Source organism: Cydia strobilella, chromosome 8 (assembly GCF_947568885.1).
Source record: "Cydia strobilella chromosome 8, ilCydStro3.1, whole genome shotgun sequence".
In the NCBI taxonomy this organism is placed as follows: Eukaryota; Metazoa; Arthropoda; class Insecta; order Lepidoptera; family Tortricidae; genus Cydia; species Cydia strobilella.
In genome coordinates, this window is record NC_086048.1 from 16,772,638 (window position 1) to 16,794,738 (window position 22,101).

General features: G+C 36.7%; 3 protein-coding genes across 3 annotated transcripts; 1 reads left to right on the forward strand and 2 right to left on the reverse strand.

Annotated features, from left to right (window-relative positions):
* Window positions 1-208: 208 nt before the first annotated feature.
* On the reverse strand, window positions 209-2,316 carry LOC134743789 (signal recognition particle 19 kDa protein). The gene is made up of 4 exons (XM_063677449.1): window positions 2,149-2,316; window positions 1,890-2,067; window positions 767-906; window positions 209-336 (listed from the first exon to the last, which is right to left on the reverse strand). Exons 1-4 carry the CDS (start codon window positions 2,202-2,204, stop codon window positions 267-269), a joined length of 444 nt encoding a protein of 147 aa, XP_063533519.1. The 5' UTR covers window positions 2,205-2,316; the 3' UTR covers window positions 209-266.
* A 184-nt stretch (window positions 2,317-2,500) lies between these two features.
* Window positions 2,501-3,903, forward strand: LOC134743695 (tRNA (guanine-N(7)-)-methyltransferase non-catalytic subunit wuho). Its single transcript, XM_063677299.1, has one exon. The coding sequence runs from the start codon at window positions 2,614-2,616 to the stop codon at window positions 3,739-3,741; it is 1,128 nt and encodes a 375-aa protein (XP_063533369.1). The 5' UTR covers window positions 2,501-2,613; the 3' UTR covers window positions 3,742-3,903.
* A 378-nt stretch (window positions 3,904-4,281) lies between these two features.
* On the reverse strand, window positions 4,282-22,051 carry LOC134743694 (uncharacterized). The gene is made up of 15 exons (XM_063677297.1): window positions 21,676-22,051; window positions 21,279-21,483; window positions 20,402-20,598; window positions 19,153-19,405; window positions 18,076-18,250; window positions 17,325-17,464; window positions 16,387-16,933; window positions 15,553-15,731; window positions 14,372-14,655; window positions 10,925-12,821; window positions 10,338-10,585; window positions 9,269-9,365; window positions 7,997-8,166; window positions 5,034-5,909; window positions 4,282-4,846 (listed from the first exon to the last, which is right to left on the reverse strand). The coding sequence occupies exons 1-14, from the start codon at window positions 21,801-21,803 to the stop codon at window positions 5,735-5,737; spliced, it is 4,695 nt and encodes a 1,564-aa protein (XP_063533367.1). The 5' UTR covers window positions 21,804-22,051; the 3' UTR covers window positions 4,282-4,846; window positions 5,034-5,734.
* Between the last annotated feature and the right edge of the window lie 50 nt (window positions 22,052-22,101).

Sequence of the window (22,101 nt, forward strand, 5' to 3'; positions counted from 1 at the left end):
GCGATTGCATGGTACGCAATGGAGCTGGCCGGCTGAATTGTAGGTGTAGGTGTACGAAGGCTTCGGGCACCTACACCTACAATTCATTTATATACATATTATTTTATCAAGGAATTGACAGGATACAGCGGCGTCATTAACGCCACTGTAGAATGTCGCAAGTTTTACTGTGACGATTGTAAACATTGTATAGTAAAATATTAAGACATTCTGTTTTGTTTTATATAATAAAGAAATAATAATGTATATAATATATGTCTATGTTATTATCGGCGGCCCTTCTTCCCCTTGCTCTTGCTGGTGACTTGCTGCGCCTGCGGCTGCTGGTCAGCAGGCCTGCAATTACAAACAAAACAAACATCAGACAATAACTAACACAGTAAAACGATTTAAGGATGACCACCAGACCATCCTAGATGATTAAGGCAGTGGAGCAATGCATTACCACTGTTGCAAGCGTTTCTATCCTCCTAAGGGGCAGCCATATAAAAATCCTAAATTTGCCACTGAAGATCAGTGTTGGAAATCATCAGCATAACACTGAGATGAGACCCTACCGTGACATTTTATAATTTCGAAATAAAAGTCCTATTTTATGTTTTTAGAGGTCACCAGACATCTAAAATATAGTTTGTCATAGGACTGTCGCATTTCAAACATAGAGAGAATTTGTCTTTCAATAGTACTAGCACCCAAAAGAAAAGGATGAGTATAGTTTTTTTTGTTCTTATTTACTGACAATTTGGTTTGACCAACTATACCCTACCTGTTTTGACGGGTCTTCAGTTTAGGTATTGATTCACCAATATACTTCATGACAGATTCTCTGCTCTGGAACTCTGTTTTGAGAGGGGTTCCGTCATCATTCTTTATTTGAACCCTTATTCTGCCTCTGAACAGCATTTCCTGAAAATTATTATTATTATTATTATTTAATAAGCAGGCAGGCAGTTATGGCAACTGATATGGCCTGTATCCAGTAATCATAAAGATATATATCATGAACGAGTATTAAATGTAGTGTTATGCTTGTCTAATTTATTTTTAAACTGGTTCACATTTTGTGCTGAAACTACGCAATTGAAATTGCAGGATATATCGTTTTAAAAAGGATTTTCAATAGTCATCCAAGTTGCGGAAGATTTCCAAAAAGTTGGGAAAGTTCTCGGAAATTTCAGGAAAATTTCACCAGAAACACAGGAAACTTATTTTGGAAATGGAAAACTTTGTTTCATATAAATAAGTATGAGAACTATGAGAAGTTTCCGAATTTTTTACACATGGAAACTTAGTAATTTTGGATGTTACTGTCTGACGGCACATCAGTAGGACTCATACTTGTATTACGTAAGAATGCACAGCAAGAAAAAATAAAAATGCGCAAAAACTATCCTAAAACTACACTAAATTACATATGACTAAATTTCATAAATAATTATTACATGTCAAATTGCATAATATTATTGGGAAGTGTGATGATGGCCGAGAACCCTAACAACCTCCCTCCTAAATACTGCCAGCCGTGAGTCGAAAGTGACAATTTCTCTGTGTTTGAATACCAATTCATTATACTGGCGACACATTCACAGTTTATAATGAAACTACTGCAAAACTTGAAAACTGAAACAACTTACTTTTGTGCATTTTGGTTTCAAAATTAGTATCAACACTAGTATGTGCGGAATGAGAAGTCTTCACGACTGTTCTCTTTCCACACTCTATAAAGAAATACAATAAAGGTGTATTTTGTACACAGAGAAATGTCTTGTCAGAATATTGGCCAAATTTGATAATGGGTAGTTTTTATTTCAAACCCAATTTGTTCAGTTAGTTGGCTTTAGTTTTACAGTAAAACTTTACTTGATATTTAGATACCAATTGTCTCTAACCTTGCTTTGCTCCCGTGGATATAACTTGTTTTCCACACCCACAGGCAATCCCGTCGCTACGAGTACATCCCTAATCTCCTGGTGAGTAGGATTCTCGACACAAGAAGACTTCGGTAACCTGCGACCTTGCGCCAAAGTCTTCTTACTGTTCAGATATGCAGGGTAAATACAAATCCACCTGTAAAATACCACGTCCAAGTCAAATACACCCAAGAAATCGTCATTTGGACAAAACATATAATACCTTCAACAACCTTACCTTTCGACTTCACTGTGTTTTTTTTCTGAGTTCCATGAAGTTATCATTGCAGCCATGGTAGCTTTGATTAATAATTTCGATTATAGCTAAAGCACACGAAACACGAAATAATAAACATACACGTATGCTATGTTCAGTAGAATGGTGTTATTTCTCAATAAAATCACTTCACTTGTCAACGTCAAAAAGATAACCTGTAGAAATAGTAAAGATATGAGTTCGTTCAAGACCTTAAGGAAACCGTCGAACATTTATAATGCTCTTTCAGTTATGTGTACCGCGCGTATGTACGATACTTTATCTGTCACTGTCAAATATTTTTTGACATTAATTTGATTATACCATACCAGTTTTGTAATGTATTATGTTATGGTTATGCCACACGTGTGAATGTGAACGGCATTCTTAACAATTTATTTTGAAGAAATTTGTTATTTTTATAATATTACCGGCAAACAATAAAAGATGAGTAGTATAGAAGTAAGTGATAACTACGTTGCTGTCACCAAAGGATTGCGCATTGACCTATACGACTTTGCAAAGCACGACTGCATCAATATTCCAATAAGTAAACCTCTGGAAAACGATTCCATTTCAGATATTGTTATTTCCTCTGACTGTAAGTACTTGGCAGTAGTATCTACAGTTTCAAAGCAGTTAACAGTGTTTGAATTACCTGAATGGAGCAACTATAAAAGTTTTACACTTCCAAGAAGTGCTAGCAAAATAAGATTCACCTCAAACAATGAACATTTATTAGTAGCTGATAAAACGGGGGATGTTCTTATATACAATATCAGTAACCCTAACGATAGCGGCACGAAACTATTGGGACACTTAAGCTTACTGCTGGATGTTTTACAAACAAATGATGGAAAATATATCATAACCTCTGACCGAGATGAGAAAATCAAGGTTTCTTGTTATCCTAATACATACAACATTCAAACATACTGTTTGGGACACAAAGAATTTGTGAAACAAATTGAAATTCTACCGAATGATGAAAATTACTTGACAAGCGCTTCAGGCGATGGAACTATAAAATGTTGGGACTATTTAAATGGAAAGCTGGCCCAAACCATAGACACCAATGATGACATAAAGGATGCTCAGCTGCTGGAGAATTTCGTCAAAGTCATGAACGATGATGAAATTGAAGTGGAGAAATTGCCTATAGTTCACTACACAATCTCTCGCGTGGATGACAACTCCAGTTTATTGGTAGTGGCTGTACACACCTGTAATACTTTACTAGTATACAGGTTAAAATCAAATAATAATCAATTAAGCCATAAACTTGTAGAAAGAATTACAGTAGAGAGGTTCCCAGCTGCTATCAAATTATACAACTCATCTTTGTATGTTTATGATGATGTGGAATGCACAGTTCAAGTTTTAAAAATAGAATATAAGGATGACAAGATAAATATTCATTCAGATACAATAATAAAGATGTTTGAAAAAGATGATACAAGTATTGACATCAGAGATAACAATGAATCTATCAAGTTATTGTATAAAAGGAAATTTGACAATGTTCAAGAATACCAAGAAAGGAAAAAACAAAGATTGGAAAAATCCATCTCATGAATAAATATAAAACAGTCAATTATCAGTTCAACCAGATAAGTTTATTATTTTCAGTAGGTACAGTCAAAGAAATGTGAAGTGCACATTTTATACAAAAATAATTAAAACATAAGTAATGTTGGAACAATCATTAATAAAGCTAACAAGTTAATATCTAAGCAGTTTCATTTTATTTTTTATACTAGGAAAACAATCAAAATGACAATATCACAATTTAACTAAACACAACAAGGACATAAGTAATTAGGTCTGATATAATACTTATTGCTTTTTTAATAGAGGAGTGATATACTGATATATTCCATCATCAAATGTGACTGCCTAATTTCAATAAAATTAGGAGTTGGCAGCAAAAGCATATTTATTTACTTCAAGCACCAAAAGCAAATATTTATTTCCCATTATTGTATTCCATTTATTATATATTTATTTCCCAATATTTATTTGACTGTGATGAATTTTTATCTGTATTGACATTTGTATATAATAAGTGACGATCATAATATAAATTCGTATAGATTGTTAAAATAATTAATAATGTAATAATCAAAGGAATATCGCGAAGCCGCGAGTGTGGAGTCTAGTTCGCTAATCAGCGTATTCGACTCGTTCGCGCCGTACGCGGCGTCTGCAGCGGGCTTAAAGTAGTGCAAAATATTGTAGCCTCAATAAGGGCAAGGGTATGTAAACGGATATATTATTCTAAGTTGTAAAACTTTTACTATGGCAGGTAGTCCCAAATCTTTGTGTGAAAAAAGTTATCACCGCAAAAAGTAGTGTGAGTTGAGACGTGACTATAGCTTTTATATAGATCATGAAGGTTTTGTTATTGTCGATGATTTTGTGTCACATTTTTTTTAGTTTTAAATTCGTTTACTAAAATGTATTTGTTTGTCATACATTTTTTCAAAAACAGATTTGAAAAGTCTCGCCATACAAAAAATGAAGTATATAAAAAACCTGGTATGTCACTTATTTTTAGTGGTTCATGTGCCAGTGTCCATACGAATTTTGTGGTAACCAGATTGTTACTTACTGCATAATGCAGAGGGCCATACAGTGCCATCAATTTCTGCTGTCAAATTTGTGACTACAATAATATTGTCTTCGGTTACCGCGATAGTTACTCATGAAATAAAACTATGAAAACGGATTATATCGCGTATATTGAATTTATAATACATCCCGACGTTTCGAACTCTTTACAGCGTTCGTGGTCAACGGGTGACACAGTCACACGTTGACCACGAACGCTTTTCGAACGAAATTTCTTGTGACTACAATATTACCACTAAACCAATGTCCCTTATATATGCTGAGTGATTATAATTGTAATGATGTTCATATGTAACATTCTCAGATAATGAGGATCAATAGATCTTGCTGACATCTCCTAAGTATATGAGCAAACTCGTGTCTGGCCAATAAATATTGAAAAAATGACTTATTCCACGCTTAACACAATGTTGTATGTGTATTTGAATACATGTTCCAATGTCATTTTATTATCCGAAAAAACAAGATCTTGCTATACTAAGCGCGGCTTTGTATCTTGACACTATAGCAGCGGTCGGCAACAGGCGGCCCGCGAGCCTCCCTGGCCATTTTGTATGTAATATTGACAAACGACAATGTCTGATAAACTAGACATATACCGGGATATAGACCGTGATTACTTTTTGTATTGTTTTTTGTTTTGTATTGTTCACGGTCGTGTCAAGTCTAGTGAAACTAACCGTGAATCATTCAAAACTCTTAATGTCTGATAAAGTCAAAAATATTAACAAAGTGCGGCCCGCGTAACTTCGTTAACTAATATATGGCCCTTGGCTGCTAAAAGGTTGCCGACCGCTTCCCTATAGTATACACATCATATGAAATTTCATGAAAATTTAAAACTTAAACATAGTTTGTATATTTAATTAATTATATCATATTTTTTACAATTGCCATAATATCTAAATGCAATAAATACAATCTAAACCATTTGCATTTACCTAGATTTAAGCACGTTAGCAAAGGTACGGAGCTGGGAGCTTAAAACATCACTACTTGAACTTAATAGGTTGTCTATGTCTTCCTTCAGTGCCATGAGGTCCGGCAAATTGTTACAGTCTGGGACATTAAGCAGTGTCGTGAATATTTTGTCCCATAAATTCTTCATGTATCTGAAAAAAAAAAAGAATATAAATCCCAGCCAAATACGGATACATTACAATTAGGTCAATTAGCTTCACGAGTCAATTTCTTTTGGAAGATGTCAATCGATTCTACTTCCAGTGAGTTTTATTTTTATTGAATGTTTCTAATAAACCTGCTATGGATTGTTCCCTAGAAACTTCCAATGTTCGGAACAAAAGTGACGCGCGCGCCGATAATAAAAACGCACCACAAAAAAGCGCGCCCCATGGACAATTTCTTTTTCACATCACCTATTCGAAAAGGGAACTTTTCTTCCCTGCTAGGAGGGATCAAAGTGGCACTTTTCTGTTCAAGGACATTTTGTTGCCAGTATGAAATATTGACACACAGACATGAATTTAGTATGCATATAATCGATTACAATTTATTTATAATCGATTACGTGCATACAATTTTTCTAACTTAAATAATATTTTGTTGTAATTGTAAACAATAAATGTAATTAGCGTATTTTAAATTAATTAATAGCATATTTAAATTAAGTAAATAAATTAATTAGCGTAATATTTACAAAGAAACGCAAAAAAAAATGTTTAATAATTTAATTTTTATTTTGACATTTTAGGTCTCCTTAAACGCAGCCATACTTGTCTATGCAATTTAAAAAGTTAATTTTTAAAAAGTTTTGTACACATATTTTACAAAGCATAATTATGCGGTTCTGTATTGTGTATAAATTTGTAAATACTTAGTTTAAATCAATAACTTTATAATAATAAATATAAGTGATATCAGTCTTCATAGTGTTCTTCCGAAGATTTGGTTCAAAGGGGTAAGAGCTAATTTGTTACCAGAAAAATCTACATAAATAATGTACTTGATTTTCATTGTATCATTTTAGGTGTTTGCTGCTGTCTTTGAAAAGATATTAGGTACATAATTATGAGCTGTAGGTACTTTTAATTTGTCAGTACAGTCACGTCTGAAAATATCGATACGGACAAAGTGCCAGAAGTAATACCTATACTAAGGTCGTGTATACATATTTTTGGCACTGTCCGTATCGATCTTTGCTCAAAATAATAATGTTTTGAAACCTAATATATGTATGTAATTTCCTCATAGGTGATGTGAAAAGCAGTATGTGTCACATGGTAGCAAAATTATTTTCACCTTGGGCGTTAACACTTGAATCCCTCACTACGCTCAGGATTCTATGTTAGAATCCCTCGCTACGCTCAGGATTCTATTATAGAATCCTTCGCTTCGTTTAGGATTCAATTGTACGCCCTCGCCGTAAATATGTCATTTTGCTCCCTTGTGACACAATATACTATTTCATGCATGTAGCCTATTGTAATTTAGAAAACTTCTTTCAGCGTATTTATCGCATAAACACAAAATTTCCTTTGATAAGATGGATTGAAAAACAGTATGCAGATAGACAGGCGAGGCAATTGCCTTACACTGAGAAAGTGCACCTACCCTAGCTACATAATAATATATGACTGCACTTTCACTCACTGAAAAAATCGACTAGCAATTAAATCATTGTATTATGTCTAGGAGATTATAGTAGGTGACACAGTTCAGGTAAATTACGTAAATTGTACTTATAAAATTAATTTTGAAAAAATTAGTACCGCCGAGTTTCTTGCCGATCCCATATTTGGATACCCTATTTTAGGAAGGATTTGAATATTCTCAGGCAGAGCCGGTGTAGCTTTGTTTGACGTTCATAAGCGCATTGTAATATGCCTACTTCAAAATAAACTATAGTTGGTCAAGCAAATCTTGTCAATAGAAAAAGGAGCGAAATTCAAATTTTCTATGGGACGATAACCCTTCCCGCCTACATTTTTTTAAATTTGCCGCCTTTTTCTAATGACAAGATTTGCTTGATATTCTTATCTCTGTGGTAAATCTACTAAGTAAGGTGACTTCACAGTAATCAGTCAGTTCACATTGGATGCGAATATGATGCATTGTGTGCGAGACGGACGTCACTGCATATGTGAATAGCACTGTCTCCCTCACTCACCTCAATGTAGAATAGAGGGTATAGCTTTAATTAGATAATTTTACATTTTAATCTAAACACATCAATACTTACCGAGGCAATTTCTTCTCTATATTCCACTGGCCTAAGCGATTAGCTACCTTCATATAACTGCCCATAAGAATAACATGTATAGTACCGGCGAGGCAGTAAAGGTCTGTCTGGTAAGTCCAAGGTTTCCCTTCTCTCATCTCAGTGCATGTGAAGCCTTCAGTTGCTATAAGCTGTAAAAGGGTGTGTATGAGCATTTTGTTACTAAATATACAGTTTCCTCACTTCAGAATCAGAATCAGAAATAAATTTTTCACCTCAGCAGCTCGAACAAGCCTACTTTCGTCACTCCCTGGAGAGCAGGGAGTGAAGAAAGTGCTACTTTCCTCACTCCAGGGAGTGAAACAAAGTAGCTTTTTAATTTAGTGAAGGCCATGAACTGCCACTTCATACTTTAATTACAAGTTTTTTTTTTCTGAATTAATCTGTGTAATTCGAAATACATTTTAACCTTTTATATGTTCTCACTACTGAGGTGAAAAATTATGTGTGCAACACGAGAGCAAAGTTATTTTACATCTCGTGTTTTTGAGTCCCTCGCTACGCTCAAGATTTTAACTTAGAATCTTTCTCTTTCGCGGGACTCAAAATAAACACTCGCAAGAAAAACCAACTTTCCTCTCTTGTTGCACAAATAACTATATTGCCACGAAAAAAAATAAGTACAAATATAAATCTTAAATACTAAAATAGGTACAATTTAGTTAGAAATTTTTATAGTGGCAATGGGCTCCAATCTCAGCATATGCAGGGCCACTCCAAACAGAGGGCCTAGCGCTGGTTTTCTGATTGGACCCTTGAGATCGGTCGGTCGCACTTGGGCACATATCATAAAATTTATCTAATTTCTGCCAAAAAATGACCTTGAAAGTTTAAACACAGAGAGGTCAGAGTAACCACACACTAGCGTCTTTTGAGCGTCAGCGTCTAGTTAGCGCTATGGAAAATGGTGTTGTTGCACAGTGGCGCCAACGTTGCGTCAAACAGCAGCCATAGAGTTGACTATATAGACGCGTAAGCTCGTGAGACGCAAGTCTGGGATCCCTCTTAGGGCCACTTACACCATTCACTAACCCGGGGTTAACCGGTTAAACCTGGAGTTACCGTGCTTACCAGTACAATTTGACACTGGTTTAATGGTTTAACCGCTTAACCCCCGGTTTGTGGGATGATGCAAGTGGCGCTTTGAGTTGAATTTTGATTGTCATTGCTAACTAAATATCGCGTCCGTGTATTTTTTAATTTATTGTGATATTTCTAGTAAATGAAACTTACCTCTCTAAACGTTGTTCCTTCAGGGAACAAGGACATGTCGATCGAGCAGCCAAGGTCAATTAGCTGCAGGGACGGGGTCCTCCATTCTTGCGAAGGTCTGAAAGAGTTAGTTTATTTAATCATTCTTGTAAATTATAAGTAACAAAATGTTAATGTAATTCCGAAAGGAAAAACAACTAAAAAAGTAGTGGATACTTTCAAAAAGGGACTTAAGTCGTGCATGAACGTCTTTATCAACATAATTTTAAACTTTCATACAATTAATAGCACCTAAACAAAAACATGTTTCTAAAAACCGGCCAAGTGCCAGTCGGACTCGCGCACCGAGGGTTCAGTACATTACATAAGTTTAACAATGTATTTTTTTTTATATGAAACGTGAGTGAAAGGTAAATTGCGATTTACGATTTATGACGTATTAAAAAAAAACTACTTACTAGATCTCGTTCAAACCAATTTTCGGTGGAAGTTTGCATGGTAATGTACATCATTTTTTTTTTTTCAGTTTTATCATTCTCTTATTTTAGAAGTTACAGGGGGGGGGGGACACATATTTTACCACTTTGGAAGTGGAGAAAAAAATGATATTAGAAACCTCAATATCATTTTTGAAGACACCCCACATAGATACCCCCATAGATACCCCACACGTATGGGTTTATGAAAAATTTTTTTTTGAGTTTCAGTTCCAAGTATGGGGAACCCCCAAAAGTTATTGTTTTTTTTTTCTATTTTTGTGTGAAAATCTTAATGCGGTTCACAGAATACATCTACTTACCAAGTTTCAACGTAGTATAGTATAGTTCTTATAGTTTCAGAGAAAAGTGGCTGTGACATACGGACGGACAGACAGACATGACGAATCTACAAGGGTTCCGTTTTTTGCTACTTGGCTACGGAACCCTAAAAAAGAGCGTCCAACGTGATGGTCAGACAAAAAGTAACACAATTCTTTATTGGATTTACAATCTAAAGATTGGTCACCCAGTAGCATCTTTAGACAAAGTATAAATAGGCCTAGGTACCCTGAAAGGACACATCTAATAATTCAATATCAAGTTTTACTTACATTTTCATCAGCAAGAAGTTATCAGGTTTTATATCGGCATGGATAATTTGAGCTTTATGCAGGTAATGAACTATTGACAACATTTCCGCAGTCAGCAGGAAGACTATGAATTCGTTTATACACTTTGAGGTAGCCATTCGGATTTTGTTGGCGACATCCAACAGGGAGCCGTATTTTGAGTATTCGGACACAAATAAGCTGGCGTTGTTTCCGATGAAAGCTGTTGTGATGTCCATGTAGCCTGGAAGCTGAAATTAAACAGTAAATTAACAGCCATTACCCAATAAATACTATAAATTATTATTTTGAATTCTTAGGCAATATACTTGGCCGTATTTGCGCAGAAAATCTTTATGTTGGCGCTTTCGTGGTTACCTCCCAGATAGATAAGGACTGGAGCCCATTGATCTCTAAGCTAAGTCAAAGTCAGAGGGCAAGACTCTAGCTAAACACCGGTTCGGTGACCACTTTATTTGCACAAATACAACTGCATATTTATTTCAAAGAAAACTGATGCAATATGGATTAATACATTTTGGGCGAATAAGACCAAGTGTGTTGTTTTAAGTTAACAGATTTCATATTACCATGAACGGATCTTTTATCCTCGCTTTGATTTCCTGACAGATATAAAACTCCCAAGGCCTGGCAGGTTTCTGATATTTCACGGCCACAGATCGGTTGCTATGTACGTCTAAGCACAAAAACACGGCGCCATAATTGCCTTTACCGAGTTGCTTTTCGACGGCGAATCTATTGTTTCCGACTCCTATTGTTGTTGCCCCTTGCAACTTGGGTACTGATGGTACCTCATTGTAACCTTCAGCGTGTGTTTTATTAGGGAACTTAACATAGTCTAACAATGAAGTTAGCATCTTTTTGTTAAATGGATCTATTACGTCTGGGAACTCAATATCTGCCGGTCTGGGTATGTCAGTTGTTTCTACTAATGAGATCGAATGCGTAGATTTAAACGCCGCACACTCCATGGAGTTTTCACTGTCTACATCCATTCCGTATCCATCGGATTGGAAGTCTGACTGTCTGGAGTAAACTGAGGAGATTCTGCTTTCCTTGCTTAAAGAGTCTCTACTGTCCTCAGATTGGAACTCGACTCGCTGCTCGAAGTCAAGCTGCCGTTTTGATATATCCTTCTGTTTCTCAATAGCGTGTGAAACCTTCGCCGATTGAATTGGTGTACCCGTCTGCGCTGTTAAACCGTCTTTGCTATCAGAGTCCGAAAGCCCAGAGGAAGGAGGAATCTGAGCCTGCTCAGGACTCGAAACGTAAAGGTTTTTATGCATTTTCTGAGATATGCTTGGGCTGTTTGTGAATTTAGGCGTGTTGGCATTATCTTTCGGTTCATTTCTATTGGATATGAAATTGAGGAACTGGTTTGAGAATCCTATGTCGGGGGAATTCTGACCGAGTTTGACATTTGGTTGGTCGTGTCGGACGTTTCTTAAAGCTGATGTAGGACTCTTATGGGGCACTGGGGGTTTAGGAGGGCTTACTTTATTCAGAACATTTTGTTCATGGGGGCTTTGTTTGACTTGCGTCTCAGGAATACTCTCATGGCTCATATTATTGCTATTGTGAGCAGCACGTTGAGGTTGAGGGCTTTGATATATTTGAAACGGCTGATTCGGCGCTCCATAACCAGCTTGTCCATCTTCGATTTGTTTCGGTGACTGCCGGTAGGAATTCTGCATCTGATAGTTTTGATTCTGTTGATACAGGTTCGCGTTGCCGTATTGATTGTGCATTCCGTGGTAATTTTGTTGGTTATAACTTTGATTGGGCGAAGGAGGGACTTGACTCACTTGACTAGTTCTCTGGTAATAGGGGTTGTTTTGGTACTGAGCTTGATGGGGCGGGCTTTGGAAGGGAGCTGGTTGCTGTTGATTGGCGTAGACGTGTCTCTCCTGACCGTAATAGTCTTGTCGGCTGGCGTATACCTGTTGAGGGCTCATCATGGGTTGTGTCGGGTTTTGGTATTGATAAGTTGGGCTGTGGAAGCCGGGAGGGACGGAGGGGCTCATCTGATGAGGGCTCTGAATGCCCGCGTGTTGCGGACTGTTGTAAACGTTCGGGTTAGGGCTTGCATAGCCCTGTTGAGGTTGGATTTGGTTGTTTGTGTACCCTTGTTGGTACCCGTATTGTTGATATGGGTTGACCTGTGGGGCGGCTGGTCTTTGCGGAGTGTAGCCATTGAAGTTTTGTGCTGCTGGCTTCTGGTATTGGTGGTCGTGGGACAAATATGGTGTCGCTGGTGAAGGCTGGGCTTTTGCCTCCTCTCGCTTCTGTGGGTAGGCTCTGCTTGCAAAATGCCCGTTGGCTAATCGTGGTTGCGTGGATATAGAATTTCTTTTGGAAGCCGTTGGTGGGCCTTGGTCGTTATGGTACATAGAATCGAATGGCGTAGTGGTGTAATTGGTGTAGTTATTTCTTGTAGATTGACTGGACGAACTGGAGCCTGATTTACTAAAATTGTGAAAATTATATTTCATATTAGTCGTAAGTATTTAACAATGAAGAAAAGTTATTATTAAATAAATATCTAAAATTATTATAAACAAACAACTTAGCAAGCAATCTTGTAAAATGCAAGTTTTTTTTTAAATAAACAGTCAAATTTTTGACATGTTTTTCATAGAGCTCAAAAATAAATAATTATTATTTCTCAACAAATAAATATACGAACTTGATCTAACAAAACACATTCTTGTATCTGTTATTGGTATTATATCAACAATCGATGTCTACGTAGTTAATTGCTGAGGTATTTAATAGTATTTATATTATCTATAGATTTCAAAAAGTTTAAAATATTACTTTGACGAGTTTGACGGATATATTTGAACATTATACAGTTATCTCATAAATTTCTGTGAAATTCTATCACATATGACACATTTTATTGGCAAGTGGCCCAAAGTGTCGTGGACTCAATTTCTACAAATAGAAAACGTGAAGGCTATTTCGCTTTGATTGACGTACCTACTAATCACGTATAATAGGGGATATTACTGCAATGTTCTGCCACCAGAGTGCAGGACTAGCCTATTTAGTAAACCATAGAGTAGTTTATACATACTGTACCTTTAACAGGTTTTTGACAAGTTTTCAGAGATAATAAAATATGACATTGATGCATCAAGGCGGTTTGCTTACAGAGGACCTACCGGGAAACCCTCTTTATCGCTCGAATATGCAAATGACAGAGATTCTTGTTTCACGATAGACCCTCAGATTGTGGTAGTGGCGCTCTGGCGCCCCTTAGGCCCTTACGCAGTTTAGCGTAATATTCTGGATTTATTCACGTATAATTCTTACATTTTTTACGTCAATAATCACGTCTTCTAACAATGCACAAAATTTAAAAACTTTTTAGGGATATATTTCTACACGTCCATAACGTCGAATGTAACAAATAATTATCCAGTTTAGTCCTATTTCTTTAAATAATTATTCAATAAGAAATATAATGTCGACTTTTTAAAATTCTTCAATAAATATTGTTGAACTCGTAGCTCGTATAATACGCGTCAAAAACCTATTTGATTCCGTTTAAATAAAAAACCGGACAAGTGCCAGTCGGACTCGCCCACGGAGAGTTCCGTACCAATTTAACTTTTATTTCTTATTTTGTTTACTTACATATTTTTATTTTTTACAAATTTATAGTTTAGAGATTTTTACCTGTGCTTGTGGCCTAAGACGAGACGATATTATTTGCCAAATTTCATAGTTCTAGGTCAACGGGAAGTACCCTATAAATTTTGATTCCCTTGACAGTGTCGAAATACACCTACGTTTTCTGCGGGCCGTATCTTCTTTTAGGGTTCCGTACACAAAGGGTAAAAACGGGTCCCTATTACTACTCCGTTTTTTCCTTTTGAGGTAGGGAAACCTAAAAATACTTATATAATATTAACAGCGAGAAAACACTCGACCAAGATAAAAAAACTTGCTCATCTCATCAAATTCACAGTCGCCTTCCTTAAACAATGAAACATATGATTAAAATTTACCTGTTAGATTCCCTCGTGGCTTCCATTATAACTGATAGCGCACCCTGCGTATCCACGGTCGCATGTTCCGCCATCTGCCGCGAATCATCCCTTTTACCAATACCACTCTGTAACTCTATAGTACTCTCATCCATATGGAACTTCGGAACAGTTGATAATTTGTTGGCGTGGTCTATGTTGTTCGGTTTTTTGAACTGGGACATGTTTGGCGTACTAGCGTCTTTTACGTCAAAATTGAATGCTTGAGTGAATTGGGTTTCTTCGAAATACATGGTTTTTCCCGTCTGAAAAATATAATAGGTCTTTATCTTCTTTTCACAAAATTAAACTATATATTTAAATATACTTCCGTAGTCCGTACCGTATCGATAAGATATGGCGTTATGCCGCCGCATAATGCCGTTCTGTGCACTGCGGTAGCCGGTGACGCTGTAAGTCGGATACTAAGGGTTCTGTCAGGCCTATGGAACTCTCCGCGCGAGCGAGGATTTATACCTACGACTCGCTTCCCGCCGGCGGTACTAAAGCTAGCCAGTAGCCAGTTGGTTGCCACACGCGCTCACACGCACGCACGTCACCGCGCGCTATGCCAAAGAGATGTCTTCGTCACAAACAAATAACACAGCTTGTAGTGTGGATGGATGCAGAAACAACAAAACAAATAAAATATATCGTTTTTTCCTCTTTCGACAGATAAGGAAAAGTAAGTAGATTTTCTCAATATAGGTACTTACACCTACTGTTATTATTTTTACGATTATTACAAGCTACGTAGGTACTATTAAATTGTTTTAAAGATGTAGGTATTGTTTTTTGAGACATTTATAGTTACATATCTACCTAAGACACCTAATTATTTGAAAGAAGCGGCAACCCTAGCGTTGTTTCGGCGCGCGCGGTGCGGAAGCGGCGCGTTGAAGGTCAGTCCATTGTATTTTTGTGTAGGTATCAAAACGGTAGGTATTTACGTTTTCTTTGAGAAATAAGTATCTGTTCGTAAGAACTATTATATAATATGTGATTCTGTGCTAAGGGCCAGTTGCACCAACCACATTTAGACTGATCAACGTCAATCAGCGGTGAGGTATGTAACTTCCCATCCAATAAAATTAAGCGAACGCTTTAACGGAGACAGACGGTTTGGTGTACAACCGACCCTAAGACCTAAATCATTAACTTACATCCCGTGCATCGGGGCTGTTAAACTTGTTCTCGTTCTCCTTGTCCTGAGGTATGGTGTGAGTTCCGGTGTCTTGTTTCTTCTTAGCGAGAGCCATCGTCATAGACCTGTCTTCGTGGATGTCAAACTTCATGTTGGACACGTCGAATTGTTGCACGACTGATTGCACCATGGATGGTTCTACAAAATGCGTGAAAATAAGGTTTATTAGTCAAAAATCTCATTTTTGATACTAGCTTTTATCGCTTACTGTACTTTCCACAAGCAACTAATTACTCATCGAGACAATTCTAACAACCCCAAACACAATTGTTTAACGCACACACAGACAGACAATGGGACCGGTGAAATTAACTAAAAGCTTGTAATTAACCTTCCATATGTGTGTGGTGGTCAAAAATCGTGGGTACAAACTATGGTTGTACTGTACAGAGCAGAAGAAAATGTTCTCGAAAAAAGGGCGAAGAGATAACTAAAATCGATGTGGTTCTTTATTAATTTTATCATGCAAACAAGAGGTTAAATTGTGTTACAAAGTCAGCTAAATATGATTACGAATTGTATATTCCGACTACTCTGCTCATGCCATAAAGGTTTCTACACTTTCTACATACCTATTTTTTTGTTAAATATTTATTTTATTCTGTTTTTAGTATTTGTTGTTATAGCGGCAACAGAAATACATCAACTGTGAAAATTTCAACTGCCTATCACGGTTCATGAAAAGTCTGGTGGCAGACAGACAGATAGACAGACAGACGGACAGTGGAGTAGTAGTAATAGGGTCCCATTTTACCCTTTGGGTATGGAAGCCTAAAAATTGATAAATTCTTACCATTGTCATTAAAAATGTTTCTTAGCTCCCACCGCGCCTCCTTCGTATTCATGGTGACATTAGTAATCGAGTCACCAAGCAAATTCCCCATCAAACTCCTATTAAACTCCTCCATCAAATTATTCTTTCCATAATTTCCACAAGCATTTTCATTCCCATAGTTACTATTAGAAGCTGTTGGCTTGTCTTGTTTCTCTGGTCTCTGGTTTTCGTCATTCTTGTTTGACAGTTGGCTTAGTTCTTTAGAATCTAGATTTACCAAGACTTTAGGTTCTCCGGGTGAGTGCATGTTCGTTACCTTGGTAACATTTTGTATGGTAGGCATGGTTAGAGGCATTAGCTGACCTAAGTGGTCCTGCTCGGCGTCTAAAGCGCAGTTGGCTAAGGTTTCAAGCGCACTGCACTGCGCCAAAGTTTCATTTATTTTGCTAGTATTTCTTTGCTCCTCTACCACGGTTTCGTTGTAGACCACTTTAGATTTCCTTTCTAAGTTGTATTTTCTTGATCTTATTTCTTCTAAACTGTATTCAGTGTCATCTACGTATACCTAAATGGAAGAAATATAAATAGAATTTAAAAAAATACTGCGACAACTAAGTTATTTAAGTAATTCTTTTTTGAGCAAAAAAAGCATATGAGCCCCTGACGTTAAAAAAAATAGTTATTCTAAAATGATGGTACATTTGAATGAAAATTAAAATTTATAAATAGAGAAGGAATAAGGTGAATACGGGTAATTCGAAAAATCACCCATGATTCCAAGATTTTAGAGTCCACTTCCGGAATTACCAGACAATCGGAATTATATAGAATAATACAAGTTGGTAAAATCAAATTGATACACGATGGCGGTTGTTTGGTTTGGTTTGGTTTGGCATAGTATCTAGGTATGAAAGGCACGAATTATTCAAACGTTAACTAAATAAAATTAAACATACCTGAGACTTATTATAACACGGAATTTTCGTGGGGTCGACGGGGTCAGGTACATTCAAAGGTACGGTAAACGTCAGGTCGTCTACACAATAAGGCAAATGGTTGGCTGGAAGTTTCAGGACATCTTCTTCATCTATGTAGACTGTTGGAAAATGATGAAATTACATGATTACTCTAGTATTTTATCAACCAATTTTTTTAAAAGTGTAACACAATAAGAAGAAATCCGAATCTACAGAATTTGTTTTCTGTGTAGAGTTGGACATATTTTTTTTTACATCGTGAGGAAACCGGACTAATCCCAATAAGGCCTAGTTTCCCCTCTGGGTTGGAATGTCAGATTCAAAGATTCATTTATTTCGTCATCATGAGTTACATAAGGCGTCAGTTTGGTAATACATACATAGGTCAATGATCCATGGTGTACCTTTCGGCGTACGTTTTTTTTTTCGTATTTACTCAAGGTTAAAATTTTGTAAATTTTTTTAGGCATTTCATCTCAGGCAATATTTAGTTAAGTGGTTACGTAACTTACAGCCTCGTTAATCAGCTACCGCTCCGTTGGTGGATTGAGGCACGGTAGCCACACAAACACATAGAGAATTGAAATAATTTAACAATTTCCTTTCTGTAGCTACTTTTCAATTCATCAATTCAACGGCGTAATAAATATCCTTGCCATGACACCTTAATCATAAAATTAAATATCTACATATGTAGTTGTAAATAATAACCTAATTAACATGTACTTACGAGTAAAAGGCAAAGGCTGATGTGGTACAACATTGGTGTGTACCATTTTGGTTTTGGCATTGGTCCAAATCCCAACTTCTTTTTCGTTCTCTACGTTGCCACACGACTGGACTATGGAGGCTGGGCCTGGATTGTCAGCCATTGGTACGGCAGAATGTGAGGTTGATGGTGCATCCTTAGTAAAAATAAAGGAATAAAAATAAGATAAAATATACTTTAGGCTTAGTCTGGCCAGATGCCCGCGCCCGTAGTGTCAGTTAATAAAAATACTTGTCGTTTGATAGGCCAGAGGTCCTGGTCCTACCACGAATATCGACAATCGTTATTGCGAACAATTACGAACAAAGTGGTTCGCGGTAGGGTCACAGATATAGTATGGCCTCAGCACACTTCTCCCCCCTAAATAAACGACCCGGGTTGTAACTTTACATGAATTTTTGATACCAACTCATCAATTCATCATCTATGTGGGGTGATCTTCAGCAACTGATAAGTGATATAAATTTGAATATGAATAACGAATGACTGTTGCGAGCTTTAAGGTCAAATAAAGGTCATTTGAAATAAACAACATTCATAAACAGCCGGGTCCACACCTAGCGAACATACGCGCGAGGCAATTTCCTCGCGCCCAAAACTGCCAGTGTAGACGTGCCTCCGATGCTCTCTATGTGTGGAACCGGCTAATGGTGAGCACGACATTAAGGATAGGCATTCTAAAAACTGTAGTACCAGCACCGGACAACTCTTAGGCAGTTATTTGACTGGGGGCAACACCAACAAAACTACTACGCTAGCGAGAACTTCTTCTAATAACACTATCCTGTGAAGATAAAACTCTATCGCCAATAGTTTAAGAGATGCGTTGTAAAGTTGTAATAACTAAGTACTAATAATGGAAATTAGTAGAGACACCTCCTGTCCACATTGTGGTAAGGAGGAGACTAGCTTTCACTCACATTATGTTATCCCCTCTCTGACTGGGCACATGAAGATCACTCTCTAGATGTTCCCTTATATATCTGATTTCTGAGGTACATAAGAATTAAGAGATAAAGAAATAAAATAAGCACTAACCTCATAAACGCTGACCATAACATTAGAATTAGGCATCCTAGAGTCAAAGCCTTGCTGTTGCCGCACAACTCCAGGAACTACACTCCTTATGCTATCCCCCACTCTCTGAATGGGCACATTGGCTATATTCCGTCGCTTGAACGACTTGAGGGAAGTGAGCGCCTTTCTGGTCTCAGCTAGGGCTGATGCTGCCTTCCTTTTCGTTGGTGAATCATCATGGAGCATTCTTTGTGCGAAGACTAGTTGGAAGTTCCTAAAATGAAATTTTATATTAGAATTGTTTTCAGTGTTCTCTTAGTTTAAAAGATCTCAGTCTCTTAAAAATCAACCAAATGGGCAAGTACATCAAGTATGCCATACAGAATAAGTAAACTCGAGACGAAATTGCTACCGTGTAGACATGCTTTGAACGCGACTAACGTATGTGCGTACGACAATACTTCAAGCAGCACATCTATACCAAACCAGCTGATTCGAGCGACAATTTACTCGCCAGACGGCTCTTTTTGTGGAATATTGACAAATAAACATAAGCAAAAATCAGAAAACAACAGACACAGAAAATAATTTTGGGGTGAGAAAAACATCCCAAATCCTCTTTACAAAACTAAGTTTTTGTACCAGAAATGTAGAATATATCCAAAATAAATTTAACTCTAGTATTTATTATTAGAACATAAGTATTAGGTTTTACTTAACAGCATCATTTTCTGTTTTGAACTAATCTTATTGAAATACATGTAATGTAAACGAACTCATCACATTACATAAATTATTCACCAAAAAATGTAGGTCAATTCATTACTAACTTGCCAAATTGACTGTTGCTTAGTCAGCAATAAAAACTACTGTCATGTACTTATAAATGATGCAATGTCAAGAAATTCCTGAACAACTTGGCAAACTACAGTTTATTGTTATAATTATTTAAATTCTAAACTGTAGTATTCATATTATACACAAGTATAAGTGCAAACTACAGTTATTTGTTATAAATATTTAAATTCTAAACTGTAGATTTCATATTATACACAAGAAAATGTTACAAAAGCCTCAAGCACTATAGACATCTAGTATTTTCATTGTAAATATGTAAAAAGTCAAATCAAATGAGGTATTTAATAATAAATTTGTTTTTTTTTCCTGTTGTAATTTAAATAATAATATTATGGGTTTTACGAAGGTTCATGTTAACAAAAGGATGAGCAAAAATTTGTTGTGTATATAAAATATATAAAAAGCTACTGACATGTGGGCCTGTTCAAGCTCATCCAGGGGCTGCGCTTTAGCCTGGAGCCCTAACATGTACACCTGGTTGGCTTTCTTGAAGTCTCCAGACTCCTCGCAGTAGCAGGCCCAGGCTCGGTAGAATTCTGAGCATTCTACTCCTATGCCTGTGTTGTAGAGCCTTTGGTATATCTCCAAGGGGTTGGAGAGACAATCAACCTAAAAGGTACATTGGATTTTAATGTGGGAAACAAAATTATGTTTGAGTTTATCTGTCATCAAGTAATTTAACAAAATAATCCAATGGAATGATCTTGCTGTCTAGTCATACAACATTTGAAACAGCTTTTGAAAAAAAAAACATAATAGGTATATACTGTGAAACTTCTGTTACCAATAATTTTAGATTTTCAGGCCACACAGTTGTTAGTTAAATCTTAAAGAAAAAGTTAAAGTACCAAATAGAATTCCAACAAGCATAAAACAATATCAAAGATTAACATTAATTAAGAACATCGACACTGAATTGATCATTATTGGATTAATGACCTTAAAAAACCGGACAAGTGCGAGTCGGACTCGCCCATCGAGGGTTCCGTACTTTTTAGTATTTGTTGTTATAGCGGCAACAGAAATACATCATCTGTAAAAATTTCAACTGTCTAGCTATCACGGTTCATGAGATACAGCCTGGTGACAGACAGACGGACAGCGGAGTCTGAGTAATAGGGTCCCGTTTTTACCCTTAGGGTACGGAACCCTAAAAACTGAGGTTTAAAAATTTATCATCATCAAAAGAAGGATTAACAATGAATATATGAATGTTACAATCTAGAGAACTACATAAATAACTGTAAAGAAAGGTCCTGAAATAATGGTATTAATATAAAGGTACTTACATATTTGATCCACAGCTTAACAAGCCTCCTGTCTTGATAATACCTTTCATCTTTCTCAAACAATAACAAGCAATCTTTGATCAACTTGTCAATATGTCCCTCATGGCCATGCTTTGGGTAGCACTGTTCTACCCATTGTATGTAATTGAACCATGGATCCAAAGGGTCAGACCCCTGATAGTTATTGATAGCAGACTCATGCTCCCTAAATAGAAAACAATTGTTTGTTAAACATTCAATCTGAAGAAATATTCCTAAATCAATCTATGTGTTGTCTCAAGTCTAAAATAAAAGCAGTACAGTTCCTGTGACCTGTACAACAGCGGAATGCCTTATATACTCATTTAAACTACCAAACAAACGACTCATATGTTTGAAAAGCATGTTAAAAGCTTACTCTTTTTGCAACTGCAACTGCCTCTGGGCATCAACATCTGATTGAGCCTGCAACGCCGTACCCAGCTGAGCCAAGTTTCTGCCCCCTCTCAACGGCTGGATGTTCTCCTTGCTAACGTCGATGTCCATTTTAGAGCCAAAATACAGCTGAAGTATCACAGCATCGGGGATAAACACACCACACTTCGCGACAAATACGTGATATCGGAACACAGAATTTTAGGGCTTGAAGCGTACGATTGATATTTACAATACCGCACTCATGAAGTATGTACACTTAAAATTAATATTAAAATATATTTTGCGGCGAAATTAACTATAATTACTAAATTTTAGCTTTCAAAATCAGAAAAATCTTGGTAACTGCTACCAACTGAAGAAGCACTAAATTGCCAAAATCACATAGAAGTTTTATGTCTATGGTAGC